The 27,196-nt window shown below is 47.6% G+C and overlaps 1 protein-coding gene and 1 long non-coding RNA gene across 2 annotated transcripts in view; one reads left to right on the top strand and one right to left on the bottom strand.

The window, feature by feature from the left end:
* Positions 1-6,759: 6,759 nt before the first annotated feature.
* Positions 6,760-11,729, top strand: LOC119003175 (uncharacterized). The gene is made up of 3 exons (XR_005069887.1): positions 6,760-7,190; positions 10,092-10,275; positions 11,210-11,729. It is a non-coding gene; the product is annotated as an uncharacterized LOC119003175 (long non-coding RNA).
* Positions 11,730-15,204: 3,475 nt separating this feature from the next.
* Positions 15,205-27,196, bottom strand: part of CNST (consortin, connexin sorting protein) — a 65,058-nt gene continuing 53,066 nt past the window's right edge. The window contains exons 10-11 of the mRNA XM_037069405.1: positions 22,817-22,952; positions 15,205-20,066 (exon numbers count right to left, since the gene is read on the bottom strand). Coding sequence (XP_036925300.1) covers positions 19,861-20,066; positions 22,817-22,952 — 342 coding nt within the window. The 3' untranslated portion in view covers positions 15,205-19,860. The remainder of the gene's footprint in view (positions 20,067-22,816; positions 22,953-27,196) is intronic.

Here is a 27,196-nt window from a genome sequence, read left to right as displayed (position 1 = left end):
GAAAGGGAAGACCACGCAGATTTGCCAGAATGGAGATCCCTGCGGCCAGGTGAAGAAGAAAGATGCGCGCTTTTGGTGGAGTGCGGCTTTGGTAGAAGAGGCCCACGCGGCTTTGGGGTGCTCCCTTTGGTCGAGTGGCCTGGAAAGCAGGAGAGACTTTGACTGGAACTTGGTACAAAGAACTCTTGCCAGTGAAAGGTGCCACATGACTTTGGATTACTTGGAGATCCTGCCTGGACAGGCAGGTGACACAGCTCACGTGCCAGCGACCTGAAAAACAGACGTGTGCTCTTTTCCTGATTTACGGTACCTGGAGTTGGGACAGTGGGAGAAGGGAGTGCTGTGTGTGTGTGTAGGTGTATACTCTTAAAGACTTTAATATTTTAATGAAGGCGTTAGGCCTGAATAGCATGAAATAAACATTTTGTTTCCTTTTCACAAATCTCTGGCATTGAGAGATGTCTTTCCAATTGGCGGCGGACAGAAGAGCCTAATAGATATTAAGATTTTAGTATACTGTCCTTGGGAGGAGCCCCTGTTTTCTGAAGCAGTTTTCGGCATCCCTCGGTGGGCCAAGTATTGCCCCCCCCCACCCTTGTTCGGTAACAGTATGGGTTTTGGGTCCTCCTTGGGTCCTCTCAGCCTTGCCTGGGGCCCAGCTCTGCGCCAGCACCCACCCACCACCTTGGTGCCCGACCCCTCTGGGCCCCCAAGCGGTGGTCGGCGACACAGCTGTTAAAGGTTGAGGCTCCCGTGGGGAAATAACTCCCAGAGCTATCCTGCCATTTGAGCTGCGAAGTAAAATGAATAGTGGTTCGGGAAGTCCTCAAAATACAAAAGAAAGTTTCTTAACAAGTGTTTTTCGTATAGTCAACAACATTGATATAAACAAATGATTGAATACTAAATAGAGAAATAAGTGGGGAAAGAGACATATCTCCCAGCACAGAGCCTCCAGCAAGAGAGCAGTTCAACTCTCCTTTGAATACAGGCTCTGCCTAATGACTTGCTTTCAAAGAGTAGAATATGGTAAGAGGGGGAAGGGGATAAACCTAGAGTCCAGAGACTTGGTAAACACCACTTCAGCCAACCGATCAAGGTGAACGTCGTCTTTGATAAGCCGAGTTGATTGCACATAACCTTGATGTGATGTGATAAGAATGACACAATCTCTGTGGTCTTCCTCCCCAGAACTCATAGCCTCCGTCTATGGGGAATTTTCTGCAAAATGCCTGACCAAGGTCATCAGAAGCAAGGACAGTCTGAGAAACTGGCACAGACTGGAGGGGACTAGCAGGACCAATGTAATGTGGTAGCCGTGCACAGAAAAACGACATCAGGGAAAGTGGTAAAAACCCGAATACCGTGTAGAGTTTAGTTAAATACAATGTCCGAAGCAGACAGTACCCAAGCGTGCCATGCCAGACTTCTGACCTAAGATTCTTTTTTTTTTTTGCCATACAAATATTCAATGTCCATCAGCATTTACTGAAATAAACAGATATATTTAAAATTTATTAAAAATGTGACATTTAAAAAATGACAAGCTAATTGGGGAACTTGAACACTAAATATTTGGTGCTGTTACAGTGTTAATATTTTTCTTAGCTGTGAGAATGGTATTGTGGTTAAGTTTTTAAAATTCCTATCTTTTAGAGATACATAGTGAGGTGTTTTGTTGTTATTTTTTTTACAGATAAAATAATATGATGCCGCAGCCCGCTGCAGCAAGGGTGGTCGCGAGGTGAGGCGAGGGACTGAAAGAAAGGAGAGGACCAAATGCTCTGCTGGCAAATGGCAACTTTATTCAAGGAACTACTGTCTTATATACAAAACTGCTGTGGCCTGAAGCAAGACCGCAAGGAACTAGAAACAATGTTACACACCCTAGAGTTATCAAAAGGGCAGGATGTTCTCATATCCTTGGAACATTAGCCCGAGGACAATGGTGTCCTCATTACTATCATTTCCTTGGTACATGACCCATATGCCAAGATCTTGTTCTTTCCTTCAAGGCTGAGAACAAGAAGGTCAGGAAAATGTCAAGACACCCGCCGGCTCCAGGGACCAGAAACCAAGTTCCTCCACCATTTTCACAGTGGAGGACTCTGTCCTTGGTCCCCTGTGGCCTGGCGGGCTCCCACAGTATGATGTCTGGGATGACTTAAAAATAATCCAGGATACCTATTGGTATCAAAAGTTAAAACAGCTTTACACCCTAACTATAGTGGTTATTTCTTCTAATCTGAATAGATTTGTCATGAAAATGAAAATATTCTCAGGATGAGTAAGGGGCGTCACGTGGCACATCTGATAATACATGTTTGGCCATGTTGACTCTAGCTGACTGCCCGCCCACACCTAGCTGTCAGTCACACTCTTCCTGGTTTGCCATCTGTCTCAGGCACTTGTGAGTCCCCCATTCACATGGTGGGGGGTGGGGGGTGACTCAGAATCATGAGGGAGACTGTGTTTTGGTTGCTTGAAGATGTTTCTCATTTCCGCCTTCCAAGAACATAAGCACACATACGAGGAATCCGGGTTTGCTCTCATGGAGACCCAGGCTTTGCCGTGGCCCCACGGGTCATATTTTTAGACTGTCTAACATTTATCTGACGCGAACATTCCAGGAAATGGTGAGTTTGCTGATTTTTAGACCTTTGTCTTTGCTCTCCCTCTCTCATTCGTGCCCATACACAAATGTAAACTTTTTTTTCAATAATTTTTTAATTTAATTCTTGTTCAAGTACAGCTTTCTGTCTTATATTCCCAGCCCTGCCCGCCCCCCCGCCCCATGCTCCCCGCCTCCCTCCCATTTCCGCCCCCCCACAAATGTAAACTTTATTTCCAAAAGAGTTTTCATTCATTTTTTCTATAGTTTCCATCTTCTCTGAATCCAAATAACCTTGTTTTCTCCAAGGTGTTCTCTAAATTCTAGTAAGAAAACAATCCACCATTACTATAAACTGGAACATTTCAAACAATAAATGTTCTATAGCCACAAATAAAGATGATACAACTTATCCAACAAAGTGATAGATACATTGGCATGTGTGTCCCGTATATAAGGGCTGGGATTCTTAAATTAACGACAGCAACCCAACCCAGTTGCCACTGTTGTTTTAGGAACACAAGACTCTTCCTACAAAAAGGGAGAGTTTCACTACCAAACAGCCTTGTGATGTGGATACTCGGACCTCTGTTCACACGTGTCTGAGCCTGATGCACTGTCCTTCAACACCGACTTTTATTTCCAAGGCCTCTAGTCTCTTTCTGGCGGTCAGCTTCTGTGAGAAATGGGCCTCGACCGCGTGAATTTCCCAGAGGTTTCCTCGGAAACAGCCCTGTTGGTGGCCGCAAATGGCGCTCTTCCTTCCTCTTGCCCCAGAGCTGCAGGTTTTGATTGACAGCTGTGCTCTCAGGATGAAAGCACCCTGGGCATTGCCATAACAGGTCCTCCTATCGCTCTGGCTATAAATAGTGTCTCTGCGCACCGCACCCTTGGCCTAAGCTGTGCTTGAGTCTTACGGGAGTCACTCAGACGACAGGCCGAATCTGAGTTTCACCTTCTTCCGGAGAGCATTCTCCTAAACACAAACATCGGCATCTTTAGACCAGCAGAAACATGTATCAAGTGTTAGAGTCTTGCCAGCTGAATTCCCCTTGTTTAAGTAAAGGATGCTTACAGGAGGCGAGAATACAATGTAGACACTGAAGCCACTGTTGCCATTTTTGTTACAGATGCTTCTCCCGGGCCTGTCCATTTGTCATGCCACACGTGTCTGTGGCAGGAGCCAGGGTGGCCTGCCCTGTCCTCGCCCCAGGGGGAAGGGAGCCTCCTTGCATTGTGAAACCCCTTCAAAACACTTAGTAATATCCAGCAGTCAATATTAACACAGAAGAGATTTGTTTGTCTTCTTTGTGCCCGTCTCCGCTCTGAAGTACTGTGCCGTTCAGGGGCACGTATGAGATCCTGGTCATCTAATTTGGAGGTTCGGATTTGCAGACAATAAAAACCCCAAATCAAATGTGAGTAACTAAGCACTTTGTTAAGCAAGAGCAAAGTGAAAGCAAGAATCAAGAGCACGCATCAGCAGACGGGAGTTCGCCAACACCCGAACACAGATGCTGGGGAATCCTGGAGACAGCATTCAGGGTCCAACTGGGAAAGTTTGGGGAGAGCATGCCTATTATATTTTATTCTTACAATAAGGTCACGGCTTGGCCATAAACAGGGAGGATTCTCAATGTCCCTTTCACCCGTCAAGCACCCAGGATCAGGGAGTGTCTGGAATGCAGGAGGTTGTGGGAGGTGGAGCTGGAAGGGGAGAGGGGAGAGAAGGAAAAGTGAGGCTTCAAGGTACCTCACCCCCTGCACTGTGGTCTGAGCACAGGGTGGAAGGTTACCTACAGGGCACAGCAGAGACATATTTGCACCATCATTTAGCCCTTAAGTGTGTCCTTGGTCATCAGCGGTTAAAAATGAGTCCTAAATGTCCTGCCAGGAGTCTGCGGGCTTAATAATAACGAGTAAGTGCCGTTCTCCTTGGGGGACACCTTTCTACCAGCCCTGGGTCCTGCCAGCTGTTTAGCTGTCCAGCCCTACTCCAGAATCAAGGCAGAGAAAGTGACGTTCATTGGCAAGATCCCGGTAAGCCACCAGCAAACACGTTATCCCGAGACCCAAACACCCAACTTGGACTGAAAGCATCCATTTGTATATGCGGGCTAAGTAAGGATAAGAGTGAACGTGAGGAAGTGTGAGGGCAGCAGCACGGGGACATAGGTTGTTCCCCACTTCAGCCCCCCCCCCCAAGGCCACTGGCAGCTCTCCCATTTTCTAAGACACCAGTGGGAAAACCACAGAACGCCGGAGTGAGGCCGAGGCAGCCCCTGGGCCACAGAGGCTGCCAAGGGCCACAGGAAAGAAAGAAGAGGGGCAGCCACACTCCGGCCACATCGCCCTCCTCAGGCCAGCACAGAGGAGCACGGAGGGGGTCCCTCTGGGGATTCTCAGGAGGGAAGAACAGAGCCCACGGGGGACATGCAGCCGTCCCAGTGTCGTGGTGTGGTTCCTTTGAGACTCACTCAGGTCTCACTCATGGGGATCACAGTGGATCAGACAGCTGGAGAAGGAAGGTGGGGNAGTGAGGCTTCAAGGTACCTCACCCCCTGCACTGTGGTCTGAGCACAGGGTGGAAGGTTACCTACAGGGCACAGCAGAGACATATTTGCACCATCATTTAGCCCTTAAGTGTGTCCTTGGTCATCAGCGGTTAAAAATGAGTCCTAAATGTCCTGCCAGGAGTCTGCGGGCTTAATAATAACGAGTAAGTGCCGTTCTCCTTGGGGGACACCTTTCTACCAGCCCTGGGTCCTGCCAGCTGTTTAGCTGTCCAGCCCTACTCCAGAATCAAGGCAGAGAAAGTGACGTTCATTGGCAAGATCCCGGTAAGCCACCAGCAAACACGTTATCCCGAGACCCAAACACCCAACTTGGACTGAAAGCATCCATTTGTATATGCGGGCTAAGTAAGGATAAGAGTGAACATGAGGAAGTGTGAGGGCAGCAGCACGGGGACATAGGTTGTTCCCCACTTCAGCCCCCCCCCCAAGGCCACTGGCAGCTCTCCCATTTTCTAAGACACCAGTGGGAAAACCACAGAACGCGGGAGTGAGGCCGAGGCAGCCCCTGGGCCACAGAGGCTGCCAAGGGCCACAGGAAAGAAAGAAGAGGGGCAGCCACACTCCGGCCACATCGCCCTCCTCAGGCCAGCACAGAGGAGCACGGAGGGGGTCCCTCTGGGGATTCTCAGGAGGGAAGAACAGAGCCCACGGGGGACATGCAGCCGTCCCAGTGTCGTGGTGTGGTTCCTTTGAGACTCACTCAGGTCTCACTCATGGGGATCACAGTGGATCAGACAGCTGGAGAAGGAAGGTGGGGTTTCTGGTGTCGGATTGAAGGTGCCCAAGTAGACATCCAGGGCAGCCTATCTGCAGAGCTCAGCCAGTGGCCCCTCTGAGCAGGGAGCTCTGTTGGAAGTTCTGCCTGATTTGGGTCCTTTTGCCAAGAGGCTACACCAGCTCTGGTGCCTGTTCTATGGCCACTGTTCTAGATTCATAGCTCCCTCTAACTGCTCAGCAGAGCCCCCAGTCTCGCTCTTCTTGAAGTGTGGCTGCAGACACCCCGCGGCCCCAGAGCACATCCCAAAGCCCACCCAGGCAGGAGGCCAAGCCAGTAGCCCATCAGCCGTCCGCACAGCCTCTGGCCCCACCTGAGCAGGGAGCCCGGACATTGACCCTGTGTGTATGTAACCACTGAGCCCAGTCTCTGGCCCCTCCCAACTATGAGTATGGGTGGGGGCCCGACCAGACCATAAAGCCCAGCCAGCAATCTTGCCCAGCAGTAGAGTCAATAGCCTCCTCGACTAGGAAGCCTGGCCCTTGGCCCCACCCAATTTGAACTTGGTGCAGCCGCAGCGTCACCCAATCTGGGAGCACAGTCTGAAACCCCACCCCTCCGACTGCCCACAGCCCTGCCCTGCAGTGGAGTCCAACCAGAGCCAAGCCTGGGAACCCAGCCTGTGACCTTGCTTGGCCAAGGGTGATTACAGAGCCCAGGCAGTGGCTCCCTGTGGCCCCAGAGCCCAGCCAGCAGCCTCACCCAGTTGGGGTACCCACCCAGTGACACCTTCGGCCTCAGATCCCAGACAGTGGCCTTGCCCAGCCAGGGTCCCCTGTAGCAAGCCCCACCACCTGCCTGTGGATGCTAACCAGCTGACCCATCCCGAACACAAAGCCGAGCTGGCTGGCGAATGTCTTTCCCTGCCAAAACAAACCTCTGTTACCCAGAAGGGGAGATCATGTCCTCAAATGCACAGACCCACACTCAAGGATCCAAGTGCAGGAAGAATCTGGGAAGCAAGACCCAAGGAAACTGACCAAGCTTCGTGCCTAACTGACCCAGCAGACAGGGCGACCAATGAACAGCCTGACAAAGCCAGCACACTGCAAGAACACACAGACGGCTGAACAAAATCAGGAAAATGATACATGAACAAAACGAGACGTCGAAGGAAGAAACAGAAACCATTAAATCGAAAGAACAGACAAAAATCCTAGAGGTGGAGAATACTAGAACAGTGACCTAACAGTGAAGAAGGCTTCGAAAGAGAAGGCGGTCTCTGGAGGTGGGCGAGAGGGACCTCCCCACAGGGCTCCCTGGCTCCTCCCTGCTCTCGGGTAGAAGGTGGCTTATTGCTGTCTACCTCCCCCTCTTAGGGCACCCCCATCTGCCTGTCCTTGAGCCCTCACAGTCCTCTCAGGGGCCCCCTCCTCTCTCATCCCTGGAGGGTGTGGAGCAGGTCGGGCGGGCCGGCTCCTGGGTGTGGGGACCACCATTGTGCACGGCTCTGCACCCACTTTGCTCCTCCTGGGTGAGAAATGTGGAGGCTTTTGTTTCAGTCTCATCCAGGCATCTCTGTTTCTCTAATGGCCCCAGCATTTCCTCTCGGCGTGGTTTCCATTTGCTTTTCCACGGGACTCTCTACATTCCCAGGGGGCCGGGGTGAGGCTGGCCACCTCCATAAGGTACACAGGAAAGACAGACAAGACCCTGGGAGAGGTTTGCCAAGCAGCAGGCCCTGCTCCCCGAGGGAACCGTCTTCCCTGCTCCCCTCCCTCGCCAGTTGCTCTAGGAAGAGCAGCCCTGAGCCCAGCCTGATGAGGTTCCCCTGGGAACCCACCAGGTGGCGCTGCTGAGAGGCCACCCTCCTCACCTAAGCACCTGGCACATCCCCCCACCTGGCTCCCCGTTAGTGTCCCGGTTTATTCATCGATTTTTTCCATCTCTTCAAACAAACATTTGCTAAGTGCTACCGGGAACCAATACATGGAAACTGGTAATAATTAATTAACACTATCACCCGATCACTTACAGATGCTCTCTCAGCAGCGACCAGGCCCACCAGTGGAGCTGGGTTGGGAAGAACGAGGAGGGATTTCATGGGGAAGGTGTTGAGGAGGAAGTAGGTCGAATGTGCGGGTGGGAAAATGGGGGGCTGTCGGGTGCAGGGCCGCTGAGCCGAGGCCCCAGAGTGGGGCTGACAGCGGCAGGAGCGGCCGAGCTGCTCTGGGCTGCACTTTCATCTGGGAAACCAGCGCCTGGCCCTCCTGTGCAGGCCCAGTCCATGTCTCCGATGTCTCCGTGCAGACCCCACATCCTTCAGTGTGTGCCGCGGGCTTGCCCCCCTGTGAAATACTCAACAGAGCCAGGGCGGGCTGCAAGGCGGGAGGGGGAAGCTGGGACGGGCAGATGGACAGACCTACATTTAAATCCAGTGGCTACTTCAGGGGCCTTGGCCAAGTTGCCGAGTGTCCCCGACTTCCTGTTTCCTCTTCTAGAAGATGCCGAGGGTGTTTGCTTTCATCTGGGAGGAGGTGTTCTGCCAGGTTTGGGAGCCAGGAGACCTGCGTTCAAGTTCTGGCTCGGCTGCTTACTAACCGTGTGTCCTTGGAAGTCAGTGGATCTCATTGGGTCAGAGTGTCTTTATCACTAGTACGAGGATATGAAATCTGTATCATAGGGTTAATGAAAACTCAGGTAACATGATGTTTAAATCCCTGGGCCTAGGACATAGCAGATGCTCAATTACTGTTACTTTTCCCTCCTAACTCACCCAGCTCCTCTGACAGGTACACAGTTTAACAATATATCCTCTTTTGTGTTGCCTGCACATGTTCTGTTTGTTGGTCTTGTCGCCGCAACAGCTTCATAAGTTCAAGGTCATGTTGTCTAGCACTGTGCCCAGCACTAAGCGCAGGATAAACAAATTTCCAGGCCACGCACCAAGCAGGCATACGCAGATGTTGCCATTTTCATTGATCCTGCCAGTATTTGAGGAGCCACTGTGTTCAGGCGTATAAACTCTGGAACTATCCCTTTCAGGACCTGGACTTTCTGTGTAACAATGTTCCATCGTAGGAGATGCTCCTGGGACCACAGAGTGATTCTGTGGCTACTACTACTAACAACAATAATGACAACACTAACTACCCTTTCTTGAATGTCTCCCGAGTATTACCTAATTTAATCCTCATAACAGCTTCAGGAGGTGATTTATTATGGTCCTATTCTACAGATAAGGAAACGGGTTCAGAGAGGTCAAGTAACAAGCTGAGTGTCACACAACTAGTAAGTGGGAAAACGGGGATTTAAGTCCAGGTCTTTCTGACACTAGAGCCCTTGCCTATTGGTTTCCACCATCCTGCCTCCCAATTAGACATGCATGCAAGCACCTCCCAGAGTGCCTGGCACATAACAGGTAATAAAAGTTGGCTTTCTTCCTTCAATTAAAACATGTATACACTGAATGTAGGATGAAGCAGGACCCATAGTGTATAGGAAGGGGCGAACCTTATTGCTGCCCTTGGTGACAGACTGTCCAGTCATAAGTTTTAAAAAAATTTTAAATGTTATTTATTTTTAGATGGAGGGGAAAGGAGGAAGAAACTTCATTGTGCCAGAGAAATATCAATTGGTTGCCGTTAACATGCCCCCAGCTGGGAACTAGGCCTGCAACCCAGGCATGTGCCCCAACTGGGAATCGAACCAGTGACCCTTTGGTGTGCAGGCTCTCGTTCAGTCCACTGAGCTACGCCAGCCAGAGTGGATGCCCAGGGATTTTTCCAGCCAAGCATCTGGCAGGCTTGTTTCAGGCAAGATGTGAGAAGGGGGTGGTACAGGTGCTCATCCAGGTGCGCGGCGCCTCGTGCGATGGTGCGATCATCCGGCACAACCTTCCCAGGAGGTCTCCTTCCCAGGGGAGCAGACAGGAAAGCCAGGAGACGGCAGAAGGGTCTGCCAGAGATCTGGGAGCTGAACTTGGCACCCTGAGAGACAGATGTGTCTGTGTCCTCTTCCCCACCCCTGAACCCCACAGCCTGTGACCCATATGCTGGTCTTAGGAATCTCTTCTTTGGAGGTAAAAAAAAAGTGAGCCTGCCCCAGGGGTTATTTATGAAACAACCACGGAGCGATTTGGAGCAACTGTCCCCAGGAATCCTTATGGCCCATCTTGTGTCACTCACAGGCATCTCACCCATCAGAAGGACGCGTCTGGAGGGTGAACCCGAGCACAGCACGGTGAGAGGGGAGCCCTCCCTTCACCTCTTGTTCACCCACCTGCCTCACAGGGAAAACAAGACGCCAGAGACCGCAGTGGTGGGGACTAGGCACTTCCTTTTACTCAGCTATAATCTGGCCACACAATAAAGGTAAAATCATCCGGTCGTCTGGCTTTTGTTTTGGTATTACCCTAGCCGCTGAGGGTAGTCATGGAAACCAGGAGACACTTCCAGCTTTGAGAACGGAACCTGAACTTAACTCTGATGTGAGAGCCTTTTAAAAATAGAAGCGGTCTTGAGTCTGGATGAACAGGTCTCCAAGTTTTGCCTTTGCCTAGTTTGGAAATGTCCCTGTGTCTCTTCTCTGGTTATGCAGAACCTAATAATGCTCCGAGGATCAGTCCTGGTGAAGTCTAGAAGATGTTTTATTTCAGTCTCAGGAGAGAGAAACCCAAGTAGCCAAGGGAGGTTGGGTGTGAAAAAAAAAAAAAAGGCAGTGTCAGAGGGGTTATTTATCAGCTTACAGGGCGGGGAAGGACTAAAGCTCCAAGATGAGGTCAGGAGTCTCTCTCAGGCTTGTGTCTCCTGATTTTTTGTTTGTTTGTTTGTCCGCCATTGCAATGTTTTCTGTTGACCTTTTTTGTTATTTAAATCATTGATCTCTGAATGGCATAGGCATATTGATCTCTAGCAAGGCATATTGGTGCCTTGCTTATGACAGGCACACTTTCATCAATATGCATGATTTCTACAATTTATTATCTCTCATTGCTTTCCCCTCTGACACATCCAGGACGCTTTGCAGACAAACGTGGCATTTTCTGTCTCCCACACTGGAATGTCCAGTGGCCGGGGGGTTTAGGAGAGGGCACCCCCCAGGACACGGGGAGGACAGTCCGCACCAGGCCCCTGGCATCTGCGCAGGCCGGCTGTGGCTCCGCAGGGCTGGCCTCACCTGCTCCCTGACCTTCCTCTTCTGCCCTTTGGCCAATTCATCACTCTGAGCAGAAAGGAAGAGACCAGATGGATTCAGGCCCCAGCGAATCCTAATGCACTTCTATTTACGAGTCATCATTTTTCGCAGGAGGATACGGGGGCTGCTGTCCCAAGAGGTCAGACTGAGAAGATGGATGCCCTTGTCACGAGCAACTGGGCTCGAGGATTGGAAAGAAAAAGGTGGAGAGGCTATCAGTTGCTGGGGAAGAGCAGTGGCCATCGAAAGCCGAGCCTAGGAACACACACAAAATTAAAAAGCCATCTTTTATCGCAGAGGAGGAGGTGAATAATTTAGTTTCAGCGAGGGCAAGGCCAGCACCCTTCTATCTGGAACGAGGCCTGAATAAAAGCTAGGTGGTCTATGAGCGAAACAACACGGGTATTGCAGGCCCTGTCTCACGATCGTGTTGTTAGCTGGTGTTCTCTGAAACCTGGGAGTACAACGCAATTTTGCGAATGTGGATCTGGAGTATGCTGGACACTCCAGGACACACAGCACACAGGGGTAGAAAACATTGCATTCTAAGGTCTGATTACATTCTTCCTTTTGTGAAAGAGTAAAAACATTTTTTAAAAGATTTTATTTATTTTTAGAGAGAGGAAGGGAGGGAGAAAGAGGAGAGAAACATCAGTGTGTGGTTGCCTCTGATGCGCTCACTACTGGGGACCTGGCCTGCAACCCAGGCATGTGCTCTGACTGGGAATTGAACCTGCGACCCTTTGGTTCGCAGGCCAGTGCTCAACCCACTGAGCCACACCAGCCAGGGCAGTAAAAGCATTTTTGAATGTCAGAGACGCACAGTTTTAAGTACCAGAAATGCCAACAAGTTCTGGCCACATTCTGCCTCTCTTGCAGACACATCAGCAGTCCCAAAGCTAAGTCTTGGGTTTACAGACACGGGACGGGGCAGCTGCTTGGGAACTGCAGAAAGGGGAGCCGAACTGCTCCCCAGAGCTCCTCACGTGTGGAATCCCTGCTGCTTCTCTCGTCCTGATGAGTGTGCTCCCCCACCCCAGCCCCACTGGCCCTCAGCAGTCTGTGCCACGAGACCCCCAGATTTAGCAAGAGAAATATAGGATACCCAGGTAAATGTGGCTGCAGGTGAACATCGAGTACTATTTTTAGTGTAAGTGTGTCTCACGCAACAACTGGGCACGCTGCACTGTATCTGGTTCTCAGGCATCGAGGGTGTGTCCAGGGTCTGCCAGGGAAGCCCTCTGCCTCTCTCCTGGGGCCGCCCAGGGTCCCTCATAGAAGCACGGGAGGTTGTGCACCAACTGCCCCTGTGTCTGTGGTTGCAGAGATGAATGGCTTCTGCTGTCTTTTCCGTATGTAAGACCCAGAGTAGCACCGAAGCAGGTGACCAAGTGGCAGGTACCAGACGAGCAGTAAGGGGACACAGTGGCAACCCCAGCAGAAGTAGCCTACGGCTATGGCCAGCTTCTTGTTTAGGAGTAGAAACCCTTTCACCATGTCTGCTGATCTTGACCTCGAGGGTCACTGAAACTCCTTGGATCCCGGCTTCACTTCTGATACAGCAGAGCCAACTAGACAGTGTCTATGCTGACTTCCAAGGAAGCCTAACAGGGCACAGTTCAATGGCCAGACCACATTTGCACAAGATCCGTTGTGTGGCTCTTGATCTGCAGGGAAGAGACCCTTTCCCAGGTCCCCCGTGTAAGGAACCCCCTGTGGCGGTCTCTTCCTCCATCAGGGGCTTTGGGCCCAGTGGATGAGTGAGTATATTCCACCTCTTACCTTCCCAAACAGCTTCAAAGAACTCCCATCCCACCTAAGCCAACTTTTACTGGCCGACTCACCAAATACAGACATTGTCTTTTCTCAATGATGAAAGCAGAATGCTTTCGGATAATCAAAGAACCAGCAGATTTTGAAATTTCAAGTTGTCTTAGAAATCATGTAGAGGAGAAAACGGAAGTGTCAACGAGAGGCCGAGATGCTGGTTCACGTGACCTCGCCTATTGGCAGGGTGCCCGTGGCAGGGACCGCCTCTCCCTGTGGCTCTGCTGAGCCTTAACTGCCCCTCACCCGCAGTCTTCTCTTCAGGGCCAACCAAGCCACTCCTCCCATCCCAGCAATTTTGTTTTTCCAAAAAAAAAAAAAAAAAAAAAAAAAAAAGAAATGGGGCAAGGGGAAGCAAATGGACTATATTTACAGTCACTTGTAGGCCAAATTCCTGTCCAGACCAGAAGTTTAGGCCAAGAATTTTTTTCTTCTTCTTCTTCTTTGCTTGGTTTGTTCAGATCTTACCAACCCCCAATCTTGTACTTGGAAAACAAGAACCAGCCATTTACAGGCTGTGGTCAACCCCATGAGTGATGTGAGGCCGCTTTGCTCCCTAATGCATATCTCCTTCCTGACCCTCGATGCAAGGCAATCACAAAAAGCAATAAAAAACATCACAAACCCTCACTTTTGATCAATGCATTCTGGCCAGAAGGAGATCAGGTTGTCCTTACCGAGTATCTATAATTAGATTGGGTTCAGAATTTGGATGGCTGCATTGAGTGAAAAAAAAAAAGCACAGATTTAAATCACCGTCCCAACATTTCAGAAGGATCTGGAGGGATGAGAAAGCTGTGAACGAAACTGGGACTGAAATCAAGGCATTACTGATTACCAGTTACCTTATTGCAACACTCTGTTCCGTAGCTAGCTGAGTAGCTGCCACGTACAAATGATGGGCCTGGAGGCCACCATTTTTTTTCTAACAAATTAAACAACAGTGAAAAGGAATAAAGTATTGTGATACGTTAGGGATTCCCTTTCCCCTCTTAATCCCTTGAGATATCATGAAACNAAGCACAGATTTAAATCACCGTCCCAACATTTCAGAAGGATCTGGAGGGATGAGAAAGCTGTGAACGAAACTGGGACTGAAATCAAGGCATTATTGATTACCAGTTACCTTATTGCAACACTCTGTTCCGTAGCTAGCTGAGTAGCTGCCACGTACAAATGGTGGGCCTGGAGGCCACCATTTTTTTTCTAACAAATTAAACAACAGTGAAAAGGAATAAAGTATTGTGATACGTTAGGGATTCCCTTTCCCCTCTTAATCCCTTGAGATATCATGAAACTCCAAGCTGAACTACTCTTTTTTAAAATAACGATTTTATTGAGGTATAATTTCTGTACACAACTGCATCTAAATAAAGTGCACAACTCAACGCATTTTGAAAGTGAATTTTACCCATGACATTACGACCGCAACAGAGATGCATTTCTGTCCATCCCCAAAGCCGCCCATGACCATTCTCCCACCGTCCTTGGCCCCTCAGGAGATTACTGGTCTGTTTCTGTCACCATGAATGAGTTGGTCTTTTCTAACATTTTATATACATGGAAACATTCATTTATGTACTCTTTTGTTTCTGGTTTCTTCCACTCACAATGATTATTTTGAGATTAATTCACGTCACTTGTGTCCATGGTTTTTTTTTTTTTTAAATTGAATAGGCATTTATTGAAATAATGAGGGGAGCTGGGTGTTTCCATTTTTTGGACTATCATGGATCAAGCTAGGGGTGGAATTTCTGGGCCATGCAGTAGATGTGACCTTAAATTTCTAAGAAACCGCCAAGCTGTTCCCCAGAGTGGCTGCATCATTTCTTATTACCAACAGTTGTGTGTATGAGTTTCATTGTCCCATATCCTCACCAACACTCGCTAGTATCCGTTGTTTCGCCTATGTGCACACTTATATGTGTAACATAAAAGTTGCCATTTTAACCATTAAAAAAGATTTTATTTATTTATTTTTAGAGAGAGAAGAAGGGAGGAGGAAGAGAGAGAGAGGATCATTGATGTGAGAAGGAAACATCTATTTGCTGCCTTTCGTAGGCACCCTGTTCGGGGACTGAACCCCAGCCCAGATATGTGCCCTGACCGGGAATCGAACCGGTAACCTTTTGCTTTGTGGGACAATGCTCAATCACCCAAACGACACCGGTCAGGGCAACCATTTTTAAGTGTACAATTTCGTGGTGTTAAGTACATTCACAACGTTGTGTAACCATCACCATCATACTGTATTTTCAAAACTTTGCATATCTTCTTTGGAGAAATGGATACCTAAGTCCTTAGCACATTTTTGCACTGGGTTCTTTTTGTTGAGTTGTAGAAGATCTTTGTCTATTCTGGATACTAATCCCCTATCAGATGTTTAGTTTGCAAATATTTTCTCCCATTCTGTGAGTTGTCTTTTTATTTTCTTGATAGTTTCCTTTGATCCGTACATTTTTTAAACTTTCAATGTAGTCCAGTTTATCTATTTTTTCTTCTGTTGCTTGTGTTTTTGGTGTTCTATCTAAGAATTCATTGCAAATCCATGGTCATGAAGATTTACCCTGATGTTTTCCTCCAAGAGCTTTATGGATTTAGTTAATGCTTAGGTTTTCAACCACCTTCCATTAGCTTTTGTGTAAGGTGTGAGGCAGGGGTCCAATCTCATTGTTTTGCATGTGGAAATCCAGTGGTCCACGAACCCTTTGTTTAAAAGAGTATTCCTTCCCCATCGAATATGCCTGACGCCTTTAATCAAAAACCAAGTAGCCGAAGATGTGTGGGCTTCATTGTGGACTCGTAATTCTATTCTATTGGTCTGTCTGTCTCTACGCCGGTATCACAGTTCTGACTACTGCAGATTTGTAGTAAGTTCTGATGTTGAGAAATGTGAGTCCCCAGTTCTCTCTCTTTTCTCGAGGCTGTTTTGGCTACTTAGGTCCCCTTGCAGTGCTGTATAAATTTAATAATCAGTTTTTCCATTTCTGCAAAAAGGAAAAAAGGCTACTGGGATTGTGATAGGGGTTGCTTAATCTACTGATCTCTTTGGGGGGAGGACTGACATTTTAACAATCAAAGGTGGGACAACAGCAGATTTACAGTTGTTCGTATGGAAACATAATATAAATGATTAATAAGTAGTAATATAAGAATAAACTGTTTTGTGTACTCACAACTGTAAACCTACTTTTGTCCCCCATCCCGTACTGTCTTCCTGCCCACGAACACATGATACTTTTCCATTTATTCAGATATCTTTAATTTTTTTCAGCAGTGTTTTGTAGTTTTCAGGGTACAAGTCTTCTCCTTCGTTAAACTTACTCCGAGGCATTTTATTCTTTCAGGTACTATTGCAAATGAAATTGCCTTCGCAATTTCCCTTCAGAATGTTAGTTGCTGTTTAGAAACAACTGATTTTGGTGTGTTGATCTTGTACCCTACACGTTTGCTGAATTCACGTGTTAACTTTGGTAGCTTTCTCGTAATTCTTTGGTATTATACAGAGATGGTCCCTGACTTACGATAGTTCAAGTTCTAATTCTGTTGACTGTACGATGGTGCAAAAGTGATACACGTTCAGGAGACCGTGTCATTTAGATTTTGGATGTGATCCTTTGGGGGGCTAGCTGTATGCCCTACGATACCCCCTCGTGATGCTGGGCAGGGGCAGCCTGTCACACGATCACAAGGGTGGACAACGGATACTACAGGGCAGTATCAAATGCATTGTCAACTTACGATGTCTTCAACATGACAGGTTTCTTGCAATGTAAGCCCACCATAAGTCAAGGAGAATCATATATATATATGTATGTGTGTATATCCATATGCATACACACACATTTACCTGTTAAGCACATTATATGAATAATTTTTGTAATCTTCAGCTTGCTTATTAATTTTCCTCACCTGTTTTTCAAAGAGCACAAGTTTTTAAAGTCCAGTTAATCGATTTCTTTTCTTTTATGGTTGGTGTATTTTGTATTATAAGTTATCTTTGCTTACCTGTGGGCTGTGAACATTTGCTCCTGTTTTCTTCTAGAAGTTTCAGCTTTACATTAGATTCACTTTTTCAAGTTAATTTTTAGGTGTTACGCAAGGTAAAGGTCCAAATCTATTTTACTCCCAGGGGGATATTCCCAGGGTGTGACTGGCCACACCCACCTCCAGCCTCCTGTAAGACCCAATTCAAGTCTGTCCTTCCAAAATAAGGCCGATCTTTGAATTTCAAGTCCTTTCAGCATAATACACAAATTCACTGCCTAAAAAAGTAAACCTCCCAGGGGGTTCTGATTTTTAAATCTAAAGGGGTGAATTTTTGGAGCAAATTGCAGTGATTACGTCAGGCAGGTAGGGGAGGTGTTTCCGAAGCAGGAGAGCCTTTACTAGGGACCTATTTGACTTCCCCAAAATAGGCGGCTATCTACCTGTGGAGCCAGACCAACTTCTAAAAGTATCTGACTTTCACTTTACAAGTGCTTTTTTTCTCATCACCCAAGGATTCGAATACAGTCTCTGAGACACTTTGCTGGTATTGCAATCTTAAATTGCAACCCTGACCTGTTGCCCTCAAATACAGTCCTTAACGAAGACTGGCGACAGTTGTCAGAACTTCCACATGGCAGAAAAAATTACATTATAGTGAAGCTGGGTGAATTTTTAATGTGTGAGATAACAATTCCTTCATCACCAGATGGGATTACTCCAATGCATGCAGTAAGTGACTATTACACTCTTAAAATGTTGGCCTTATTTTTCTGGCTGGGATTTTCATGCCTACGTTAAGTCAAGACATTCATATGCTCCCGAACTCACCGCACCTTCCCCAGGAAGCGGTGAGGCCGCACACGGTTCTTCTGAGACTCAGCGGGGCCCCGAGGACCCCTCCAGCTCGGTGTCGAGGGAAACCCTCGGTGTCAGAAGCGGTGGTTCTGGTGGCCTCTAGGCAAATCGGACACTACAGTTTACTAGGGACTTTGACAGCGACCCGAAAGGGGGAGAACAGGAGGGAAGTTTTGACATACAAGTGGCAGGAATCAGACTCACCGAGTGCCCATGACTAGAAGTCAGAGGGCGGGACAGACAGGTTTGCCTGGGATGGCCCTCCCAGCAGGCGTGGTGAATGTTCTTTATGGAAACCACGGAAGGTAGTACCGTCGACAGTTACACATTTTACATACACTTTGAGTACAAATTCTTAAAATTTATAATAGAACATTAAAATAATCTTCTAGTAAAATCAGCCTTAAGTATAAGGAATCTAAGTTTCAGTATCTTGTACACTCCTAAATAAATATCTTTGATCTATGATCCTGGAAAATATTAGTTTACGGTGACATGAGACAAATCGAAGAGTATTACATGTGAAAATAAAACATCAATTTAAAAATGAACAAGCCTAAAAACATGAGGACTTGAATTGACAGAGAATCAAAATGCTAAGTACACAGTAATCCCTCCATTGGGATAACCAAATGCTCAGCAGCACACTTTCAACATATAGAAAAAGCCCTTAAAATTCATGTAATCTAAATAAATAAGCAGAAACACGAAGGGAGGTACTGTGCCTGCCAGTAACAACGAGAAAGTCATTTCTCCCTTTTCTTTCAAATGATTCTGACAGAAAAACGTGAAATAATGATGACGTGCTAAAAAACTGTAATTCATGTGTTTTCTTTTAAAATGCTGTCGATGATTAAAAAAAAAAAAAGCCAAACCCAGGCTTCCTAACTGTTAGACCTTAGAAAAGGAAATGCCACCTAACTGACAGATTCTAACAAAATTTTACCAGACATTTGGTTGTGTAAGACATGATTGGATTTTCACCAAGACCCCAGAAGAGGTCTAAATCAAGCCGGGATCTGAATGCTCATTCAAATACCCGACTGCATGACCTGTTAATACTGAACTACATATGGCGATTTAATTTCACTTGCCAGAGTATTTTTTTTTTTTTAGCCTAAGGCCAGAGTTAAACATCCAAAGCAGGAACTAGCATCTTATTTATCTTTGTATTTGAGTTCTTAGCTCCTCGGAACACAGTAGGTGCTCAATAAGTGCTCCCTGAACTGAGTCCAGCGACCATCGTACTTCGGGAAGCACCGAATTCGTGAAAGAAATGGCTGCCTGAGACGCCGAGGGAGCTCTTTCATCTTACCTTTAGGCCTGTGATTTGTTTCTGGCTAGTCAATCAAGTTCACTGTCACAGGTCTGTCATGGTTTCTCATTTCCCAGCCAAGATTTCTACAACTCACTTGTTCCACAGTTTAACCATCTTTAAGGATTTGTGCCTGCACGTCTAGTCACGTTGAAAGAACAGAGATAAGTTTTGTTATTTCGTGTGTGGGGGGCATTTGCTCGTGAGTAACTGCCTGAAATGCACACGCATGCACACACGCACACGCACACACACACGGCCATTCCACAAACGGAGAACAAAATCTGGAAGTAATGCATCGAGCCTAAATTACATCGCTCCCGAGGTTAACTGAAAAAGACATCGAAACCGTAGGTGACTCCTGTGGGTCATACACAAACTTATTGCGCGACGGCCGGAAGCCATGTGTTTGGACCGATGTAAACCCAGAGTGTCCCCTGACAGCTTGAAAAGCAAGCTAACGGAATGGCTCCACCATCGCCCTGCCTGGTTCTGCTCGGCGCAGTGCACCGCACTGGGAAGCGGCAAGGAGGAGAGGGACAGCTCTCCAAAGATCATCCCTCCATTCGCAGTGCTCAGCCCGACCCCCGCGTCACTGCATGGGGGATTCTAACAGTCCCTCCACACCGCCATTGCAAGCTGCTGTTTCTGATGTCCACGGTTCCTCATGGGGTGGGGAGGGGACGCACATCACGCAACTCCTAAAATAAAAGCTGTTGAGAAGGTTCCACTCTGTGCCTCTCCCTGCCAGCACGCCTGTCCTTCTTGCGCGCTGCTAGGAGAGGTAGACCCAGTGTTTTAGTCCTGCCATTCCCTGCAGGAGCTTTGTGTAATAGAAGTCCACGTTGTCCGCAAAGTCCGTGCAAACGGGCGACTCCATGTCGCCGAGGGCGCAGTACAGCGCAGTGCCCCCGACGCTGAGGAACACCGTGGCGACGCACAGCAGGACCAGGAGAACGCAGGAGCCCCCTCCGACCTCATCTGCGAACAGGAGAACAGAGGCAGGTTAAACGGACATGACGAGGAGGCCGGGCACCCACCGCCTGCTCACCGATGAGGATGACCGCACGTCTCACCAGTGGTCCCCCGGGGACAGGTGACACAGACAGAAAGAAAGCCAGCGCACCTGATGACTCCAGGAGGACCTACTTAGCAGTTGCCACAAAGACACGCTCATGAAGCGTGTGGACACTCCATTGAAACCCAGCTCACTCACAGGACGCACGCGGTCACGTCCACAGAAAAAGGAGGAAGACAACACTTCTTGGATAAGGTTACTTCAGAATACAAATTAAAACCTCACTCTTACAGTATCTTTGGAGGTCACTTCACGGGACCACCTTAAAGCAAAGTCAATTTGATATTAAGCAACAAAAAAAAATGGCTTTGGGAATATTCTTGCATCTTAGTAATACTCAGTTTCATTCTTATTGTTTAGGGGAATAGTGAAGTTCAAGCTGGTAGAGGAATTTCTTTTTATTTTGTCTAATAACTCAGGCAGGCTTGTTTTTAACACAAATGTCCACATCAGTTTTCTGTATTGAAGAAATATAGGAAGTCCTAAGGATTCCAGAATGGGACAATTAAAATATATTTGGAGGAGACGAAGAAGTTTTATGATCAGCATAACGAGGGTGAACCAAACCTTCCTGGAAGGCAGTTCAGCAGTATCTATTAGATTTTTAGATTAATTCACCCTCCAGACTGGAACACTCTTGCGGGTGAAAGAGAGCACTCACCGAGTGCAGCGTGGGACGTCAGGTGTGAGCCAGGGCCGCCCCCGCTGCCGGGGCCTGCCACTAGGCCCAGTGCACCCACGGTCAGGGGTCAGCGACAGACTTGCACGACACACCGCATCACCTTTACGAGCAGGTTCACTGCAGCAGTTTGTCATAACAAAGCCTGAGAGTAACTCACTTAGTTCAGTTACAGTGGGATCGTTAAATCGTTACAGCACATTCGCAGTGTTTCACTGTGCAGTTGCTTCCCAGAGTGAAGTAAATTCACATATTCTCTCACAGGAAGTTGTCTGAGATCAAGAGTTAAATTGAAGACACAACACTACACAGCGAACCCATGTGTATTAAAAGAGACCTGCGTGTCGGTGTGTACAGGCACATATATGCACAGGTATATACAAACTATCTCGAAAGGGTAATGAGAAACTTCGGTCAGTACTTGGGAAGCCCTCCAGGGGGCGCTGAAGAACTCACACGTCTGTAATTCCTTCCTGCCCGGGTTTCCGTCAGCAGCGACTTCCAAAAGTCTTACTTTTGGAAGACTTTAGAGTAACAGGTAAATACACTGTTCCCGTGAAAATTCAGACCCCAAGTCTGCTCTAAGGGACTCCCCGTTGTTCTCTCACCTGGCCACATTCCCCTCCCAACACGGCTAATCCTGGCGTGCATCCTCCCAGGTCAAACGCAGACGGTTCAGGACTTTTACATACACAGGATTCCCTTACCACCCTGTGCTGAGCTCCACAAATGTCTAGTCTAACAGATCTTAAGTTAAATAGACTTAATACTTTATAGGTATATATGCAAATACATTTTTATACAAATGAATAAATACGATCATTTATCAGTTGTGTTTTTTGTCAGTTCGGCAGTTTCACCACCTTTTCCTCCTTTCAGCCTTATCGATGTGAATAATCTATGTATCTTTCTGTATTTTCCTTCATAACCACATATTTACAGATAGAATCGAGACGATGCTATTCAAAAGTGCCCATTCGGTCTTATCCATGTGCTGAAACGGTGTGGAGGGCTGCACTGTCCACGGTGCATGCCGCGAGGACCACTCGGCTCCTGAGCACCAGCGAAGTGTCTGGGTTTACGGTAAGACGGCTCCTGAGTGAACTAAGCCTGTCAGCTCTAAAGCTGGGGTTCCTCCTGGTGCGCAAAGGATTCAAGGGCCCATCAGTGCAAGCAAAGAAGCAAGCATTTTCTCTGGGGGAGAATGTGAGTCACGGGCAAGGGGCAGCGGGAACATGAGGGTGGGAGCAGGTTATTTCCAAGGCTCCTACCAGCTTTGCAGGCGTGAACACTCAGAAACCTCTGTCACTTCGAGTCGTACTTAGAAAGCGCATCTACATGCTTACGCTGTTGTTCTATAAACACAAGAAGCACCCTCACAGGTTTTTGGCTCTGTTCCCACGCCTCCTCACTTACCCAGGCCTAAGGTAAACCTAGCAACCACCTTCCTTCCACAGAGGCCCAGGAGGAGAGGAAGACAACAGCACCAGTATTGAATTGCTGCTCTGAAGAGACACTCCCATCTACAGAGCCAAGAACTCACTGGAGAGAACACACTTGTAATCCATAAATATTTTCCACACATACAAAACAGGAGTATTAACCATTGCTGGAAGGAAGACAAAGATAGCAGACTCGTTAAAAAAAAAAACCAACAGCAAAAAATAAACCCCAAACAAAACAGAACACTAAACAAGGAAATTGAAATCAGTTTCGCACATTGAGGACTGAACGTGGGGTAGGAAGGCTGTGAGCTGAGTTCTGCAATGGGCTCATGTACCCGAGCAAACAAGATTACTTAAAAACTGAGGGTAGTTCACCTCTGTGCTTCTGTGCGGAAGATTAAAAAAAAGCAGGCCCACCTATTCTTTTACAAAGCCCGTTACCTTTTACATCAACAGGTGCTTCAGCGCACGCCAGGAGTTGAGCCTGCGTCAGCCCCAGGGCCGAGCCGGGCACTCGGCACTCACTCACCTTGATCTAGGTGGTCGTCTATTTCTTGGAATCTCACTCGCCGCTTGGATGGTCTCTGCTGCATCTGGGCAGGGTGGTCTCCTCCAGCATCGTGCCTCTTCTTTAATATGGAGACCAGGCCCTCAGCAGGAGCCACCTGCCAGCGGTTATGAAGAAGCGTTCGTTAAATCACGGCAGGGAATATCAGTGGCATTTTATACGTACTCGTAATGGGGCCAATTCAGTTCAATGGGTATGTGAATTTCTGTTCTAGGCTGATTTAATTCCTACTAAAAATCCCAACCGTCAAAATGTAACAGAACAACACTCTCATGTCTATGCAGATGACTGCCAGATACACATCCAAAACCGCCTTTTCTGAAGCCCCGAAGGACTCCAGAGCCAGGCAGTGGGCTGAGAATCAGGCCTCCTGTAACTGCCTTGCTTTGCCACTCCGCTCCGTTTCCCTGTGAAATAATCTGTGAAACGATCACTTACGACCTCTCTTTGCTTAGTTAGTAGCACTGGGCTTGGCTTTATAACAGGCCCATAAACCAGCACTGCTTTTGTCATTCATCAGCAACTTTAAAGAAATAAACACGTGACACTTAAAATATATTTCGGCCCTGGCTGATGTGGCTCACTGGATTGAGTGTTGGCCTGTGAACCAGAGGGTCACAGGTTTGATTCCTGGTTGGGGCGCATGCCTGGGTTGCAGGCCAGGTCCCCAGTAGGGGGCACCTGAGAGGCAACCACATATTGATGTTTCTATCCCTCTTTCTCCCTCCCTTCCCCTCTGTCTAAAAATAAATAAATAAAATCTTTGAGAAAAATATATTTGATACCAACTTTTTATTAAAAAAGATTTTACTTATTTTTTTTTTCAGAGAGAGGGAAAGGGAGGAAGAAAGAGAGGAAGAGAAACATAGACTGGTTGCCTTTCGAGTGCCCCCAACTGGGGACCCAGCCAGCAACCCAGGCATGTGCCCTGACTGGGTATTGAACTGGCAGCCTTTTGGTTTGCAGGCCAGTACTCAATCCACTGAGCCACAGCAGCCAGGGCTGATAGCAACTTTTAACAGCAAAATCAGTGTTGTCCTCAGTTCCTCTGAGAAACGATACATTCACTAAAGAATGCCTGACTGCTCAAGATGTTTTAAGGACTTCCCTTCTAGAAAGATCAGAGACAGTTTACTAGGGACAGAGGACTTTGTAATATGAACACACAGTTTAGCAAACTCAGGGTCAGGAGGCCAAAGACCTTCTGCCTATGTTCATTTAATAAGACTTAATTGGAACAAAGCCAAACCTGTTCATTTACATATTGTCTATAGCTGCTTTTGGGCTACAGTGGCAGAGCCGAGCAGTTTCAACGGACCAAAGAGCCTGAAATATTGACCACAGGCTGTCTAGTATCTCTTCGGCACCCCCCCCCCCCTCACGCCCTCNCCCCCCCCCCCCCCCCCCCCCCGCCTCATGCCCTCTGTTTCCTTCTGGTTTGCACTTGGGCGACCTCTCCCCTGCCTCCGCCCCACCCCTGATTACAAACCAAGACAGAAACGAAAGCCCTTGCCATTTAGGAGGGAAAAGACTCCGAGGTGCAGGCAGACTGAGAAGGGGACCCTTGGTGGAGCCAGGCCGCGGAGCAGGAGGCCTCGAAGGTCCGCCTCAGCAGCTGGCTGGTTCAAAGCAGCTGACTTGCCAGCTGCCTGCTTGGCCACCGGTGATGACACAGGTGGGCATTGTGGGCCGAACACTGTAGGTGTCAGGGACTTGCTGGTGTCAGATGACTGAAAGTTAAGGACGGCTTGTAATGTCACAAAGCCGACTGACGGCACAAAGTCCCTAACACGATCTCTAGTTCCAGCCAGCCACCTCTGACAGCGCACCGTGCATGAACATTACAGATTCTATTAGTTCTTTTTATAACTCAAGGCTTTTAGGGCCAAGAATTCACTCAATATGGTGTTTTACAGGGCCTTCCTCAACATGGGACTATGGAAACCATTATCTCAAAAAAAAATCAATGTTAGCAAATGTAGTCTTTTTATAGGGATTACATAATGCGTGCATAATTTCAGATGATGTCCTTCTTCTGAGAAAACTACTTTGGTGACATCGAACCAGTAAGCACAGATGCGCAAAGGAACAGACCGCCTTTCCAATCCTTCTTTAGAAAAGCAACAAGGTTGAAGGGCCCCTTTATACAACAAAGAGAAAAGATTTTACAAGCATGCTGCTCACACTGAAAGGGGAAGAAGTCCTCATAACTTCCGTAAGAGCAAGAGATGGAAAATCAAAATTACTTCAACCAACACATTACTTTTATAGATGATGCTTTTCTTTTTAGTAACTGTAAAAAAAATGAGGTTCTAATACACTGTTTTCTCCGTTAAATAACAGTTGTACATTTACCACAGGCATACACCGCAGGCATCTCCAAGTTGCTTTAACTACTTAGAATGAACAGCCTGGGGATGAGCCCTGGCGTGGCGTTACTGTTCGCTGCGTATCTTTGTGATGTGAACTTTGACTCTGTAAATGCGAGCCACAGGCCCAAGTCATCAATCAAAAGACATTGCGAATAGGAACCAGTGAAAGTTGAAATACTGAGAAAAACTTGGGAAATCATCTGCAAAGACACAGAACGTGCTTCCCCGACGGACGGACGAGCTGGTCCTAGTGCAGCATTTGTCAGGCCCCTGCCTTAGCTCTGCTTGGCCTAGTCTGGGTGTCTGGCTCTGGACTTCATCCAGCCAAGGGACACACGCCTTCTCCAGTGGCCCCATCTTATTTACTGTGTGGCAATGAACTTTGGCAGCTTTTTGAAAGAGGGAAGAAGCAGAAATACGAGAAGTGACAGTTGGGTGGGATGGGCTAACATTTGGACACTCTCCCCCAGTAACCCTTCATTCTCGGCGAAAAGTCTAACCACACGCTACATTTTCTCTTCATTTTCTCTCCCACTGAAACCCAAAGCCTGTTGCTTCCTCGGGGCCTGTCCCACTGTGTGTGGGACAGTGTGCCCTGTCCCAGCATCCCTTCCGGGCTTGCTCGGGTGTCTTCCCTAGGTCCCTCTGCCGCTTTTCTAACCACCCTGCAGTTGACAGATGCTGGTGCCGGAGAGGCCGGCCAAGGGGGGGGGAGACTCTTGGGAGACAGGCGGGTGTGGCCTTTCTGTTCTGGCAAGAGTTTCAGGCAGACGTCTCAGAACCTACCTCAAGGGCAGAAATCACGCACGCAGTCAAACACAAAGAGTTTAAGAGAGGACTGTGGTAGAGTTTTCCTTAATTCTACGACAGAAGGGAAGTAAGCCAGAATAATGAAGTACTAATTTGGGGTCTCACTCGAAAGACTGCCAAGTATTTCTAAGTAGGGTGGGAAGACGATACAGGGCACATGAAAACGTATCTTCTCCAAACTACTTAAAATATTGATGTTAAAACGTTAAAAGAATTTAAGTCTCAGAAAATAAAGCTTCATAAACTAAATTTGGCTTTCTACTTGAATTGCTGAATTTCTTTGCTACCCAAACAAAATATACCAAGCCCTTCCATTAGGAACTAAAAGACTGCTTAGGCTGTAATCAACGTAATTGTTACTGCTGGTACTCCATGAAAAAGTGCAATACTCAGCAGCAACAACGGGCATCCATCTGGCCTAGTCCTCTGTATTTGCAAATAAACAGCACTTTGGCACTTCCCCTCAAACACCAATGCTCATCTCAAATGGCATTTGAAGGATGAACGGCTTGTAAAGACAAAATTATTTTGCAATCCTATGAACACAGTAAATCCTACTGTGACAAACGTTCAGAGATCTCTGATGTTAGAACTAGCCCCTCACAAAATTAAAAAAAAAATAGATACCAAATAATTTCTTTTAATGACGTAGGCTTTACTCAATCCAGAACCTCAAGGCTGGTAAATTTTGCACACAAACACGTTTGGTGTCCAACTAACTTGAGAATTAACGTTCCTAAGACACATCGGCATCATCACAAAGAGTTTAAGTGCCCTCAGTCCCCTGTGGAGGCACATGTCAGATTTCCCACCATTATTCTTCACCGAAGGGACAAGTGACAGTCGACACGGGCTCTGTAAGAAGACCTACAATTTAGCGGGTCTGCCTGCCTCTCATTATCAGCCCCATTTTCCAGAAGATGCCAAGCTGAGAAAGTTTAACTAACATTCTCAACCTTGGAGCACCAGCTACTGGCAAAGTCTGAATACACACTCAGGATTAAATCTCTTGCCACTTTCCTAAGGTGAAGATCTTAGTTTCTAGGACTATTTTGCTTATCCTGTCTGACTTAGCTTGCTCGGCATGATGCGTGCTTTCGAGAGCCACGCACGTTGTCACGAATGGCAACCCTGCGTTTGTGGGGACACACGATGAAAG

The sequence above is a fragment of the Sturnira hondurensis genome, unplaced genomic scaffold (genome assembly GCF_014824575.4).
Source record: "Sturnira hondurensis isolate 20B ecotype Veracruz unplaced genomic scaffold, ASM1482457v3 Scaffold0018525, whole genome shotgun sequence".
NCBI lineage: Eukaryota > Metazoa > Chordata > Mammalia > Chiroptera > Phyllostomidae > Sturnira > Sturnira hondurensis.
Note: the sequence above shows the minus strand (reverse complement) of the source record. Positions and strands in the feature narration are given on the sequence as shown.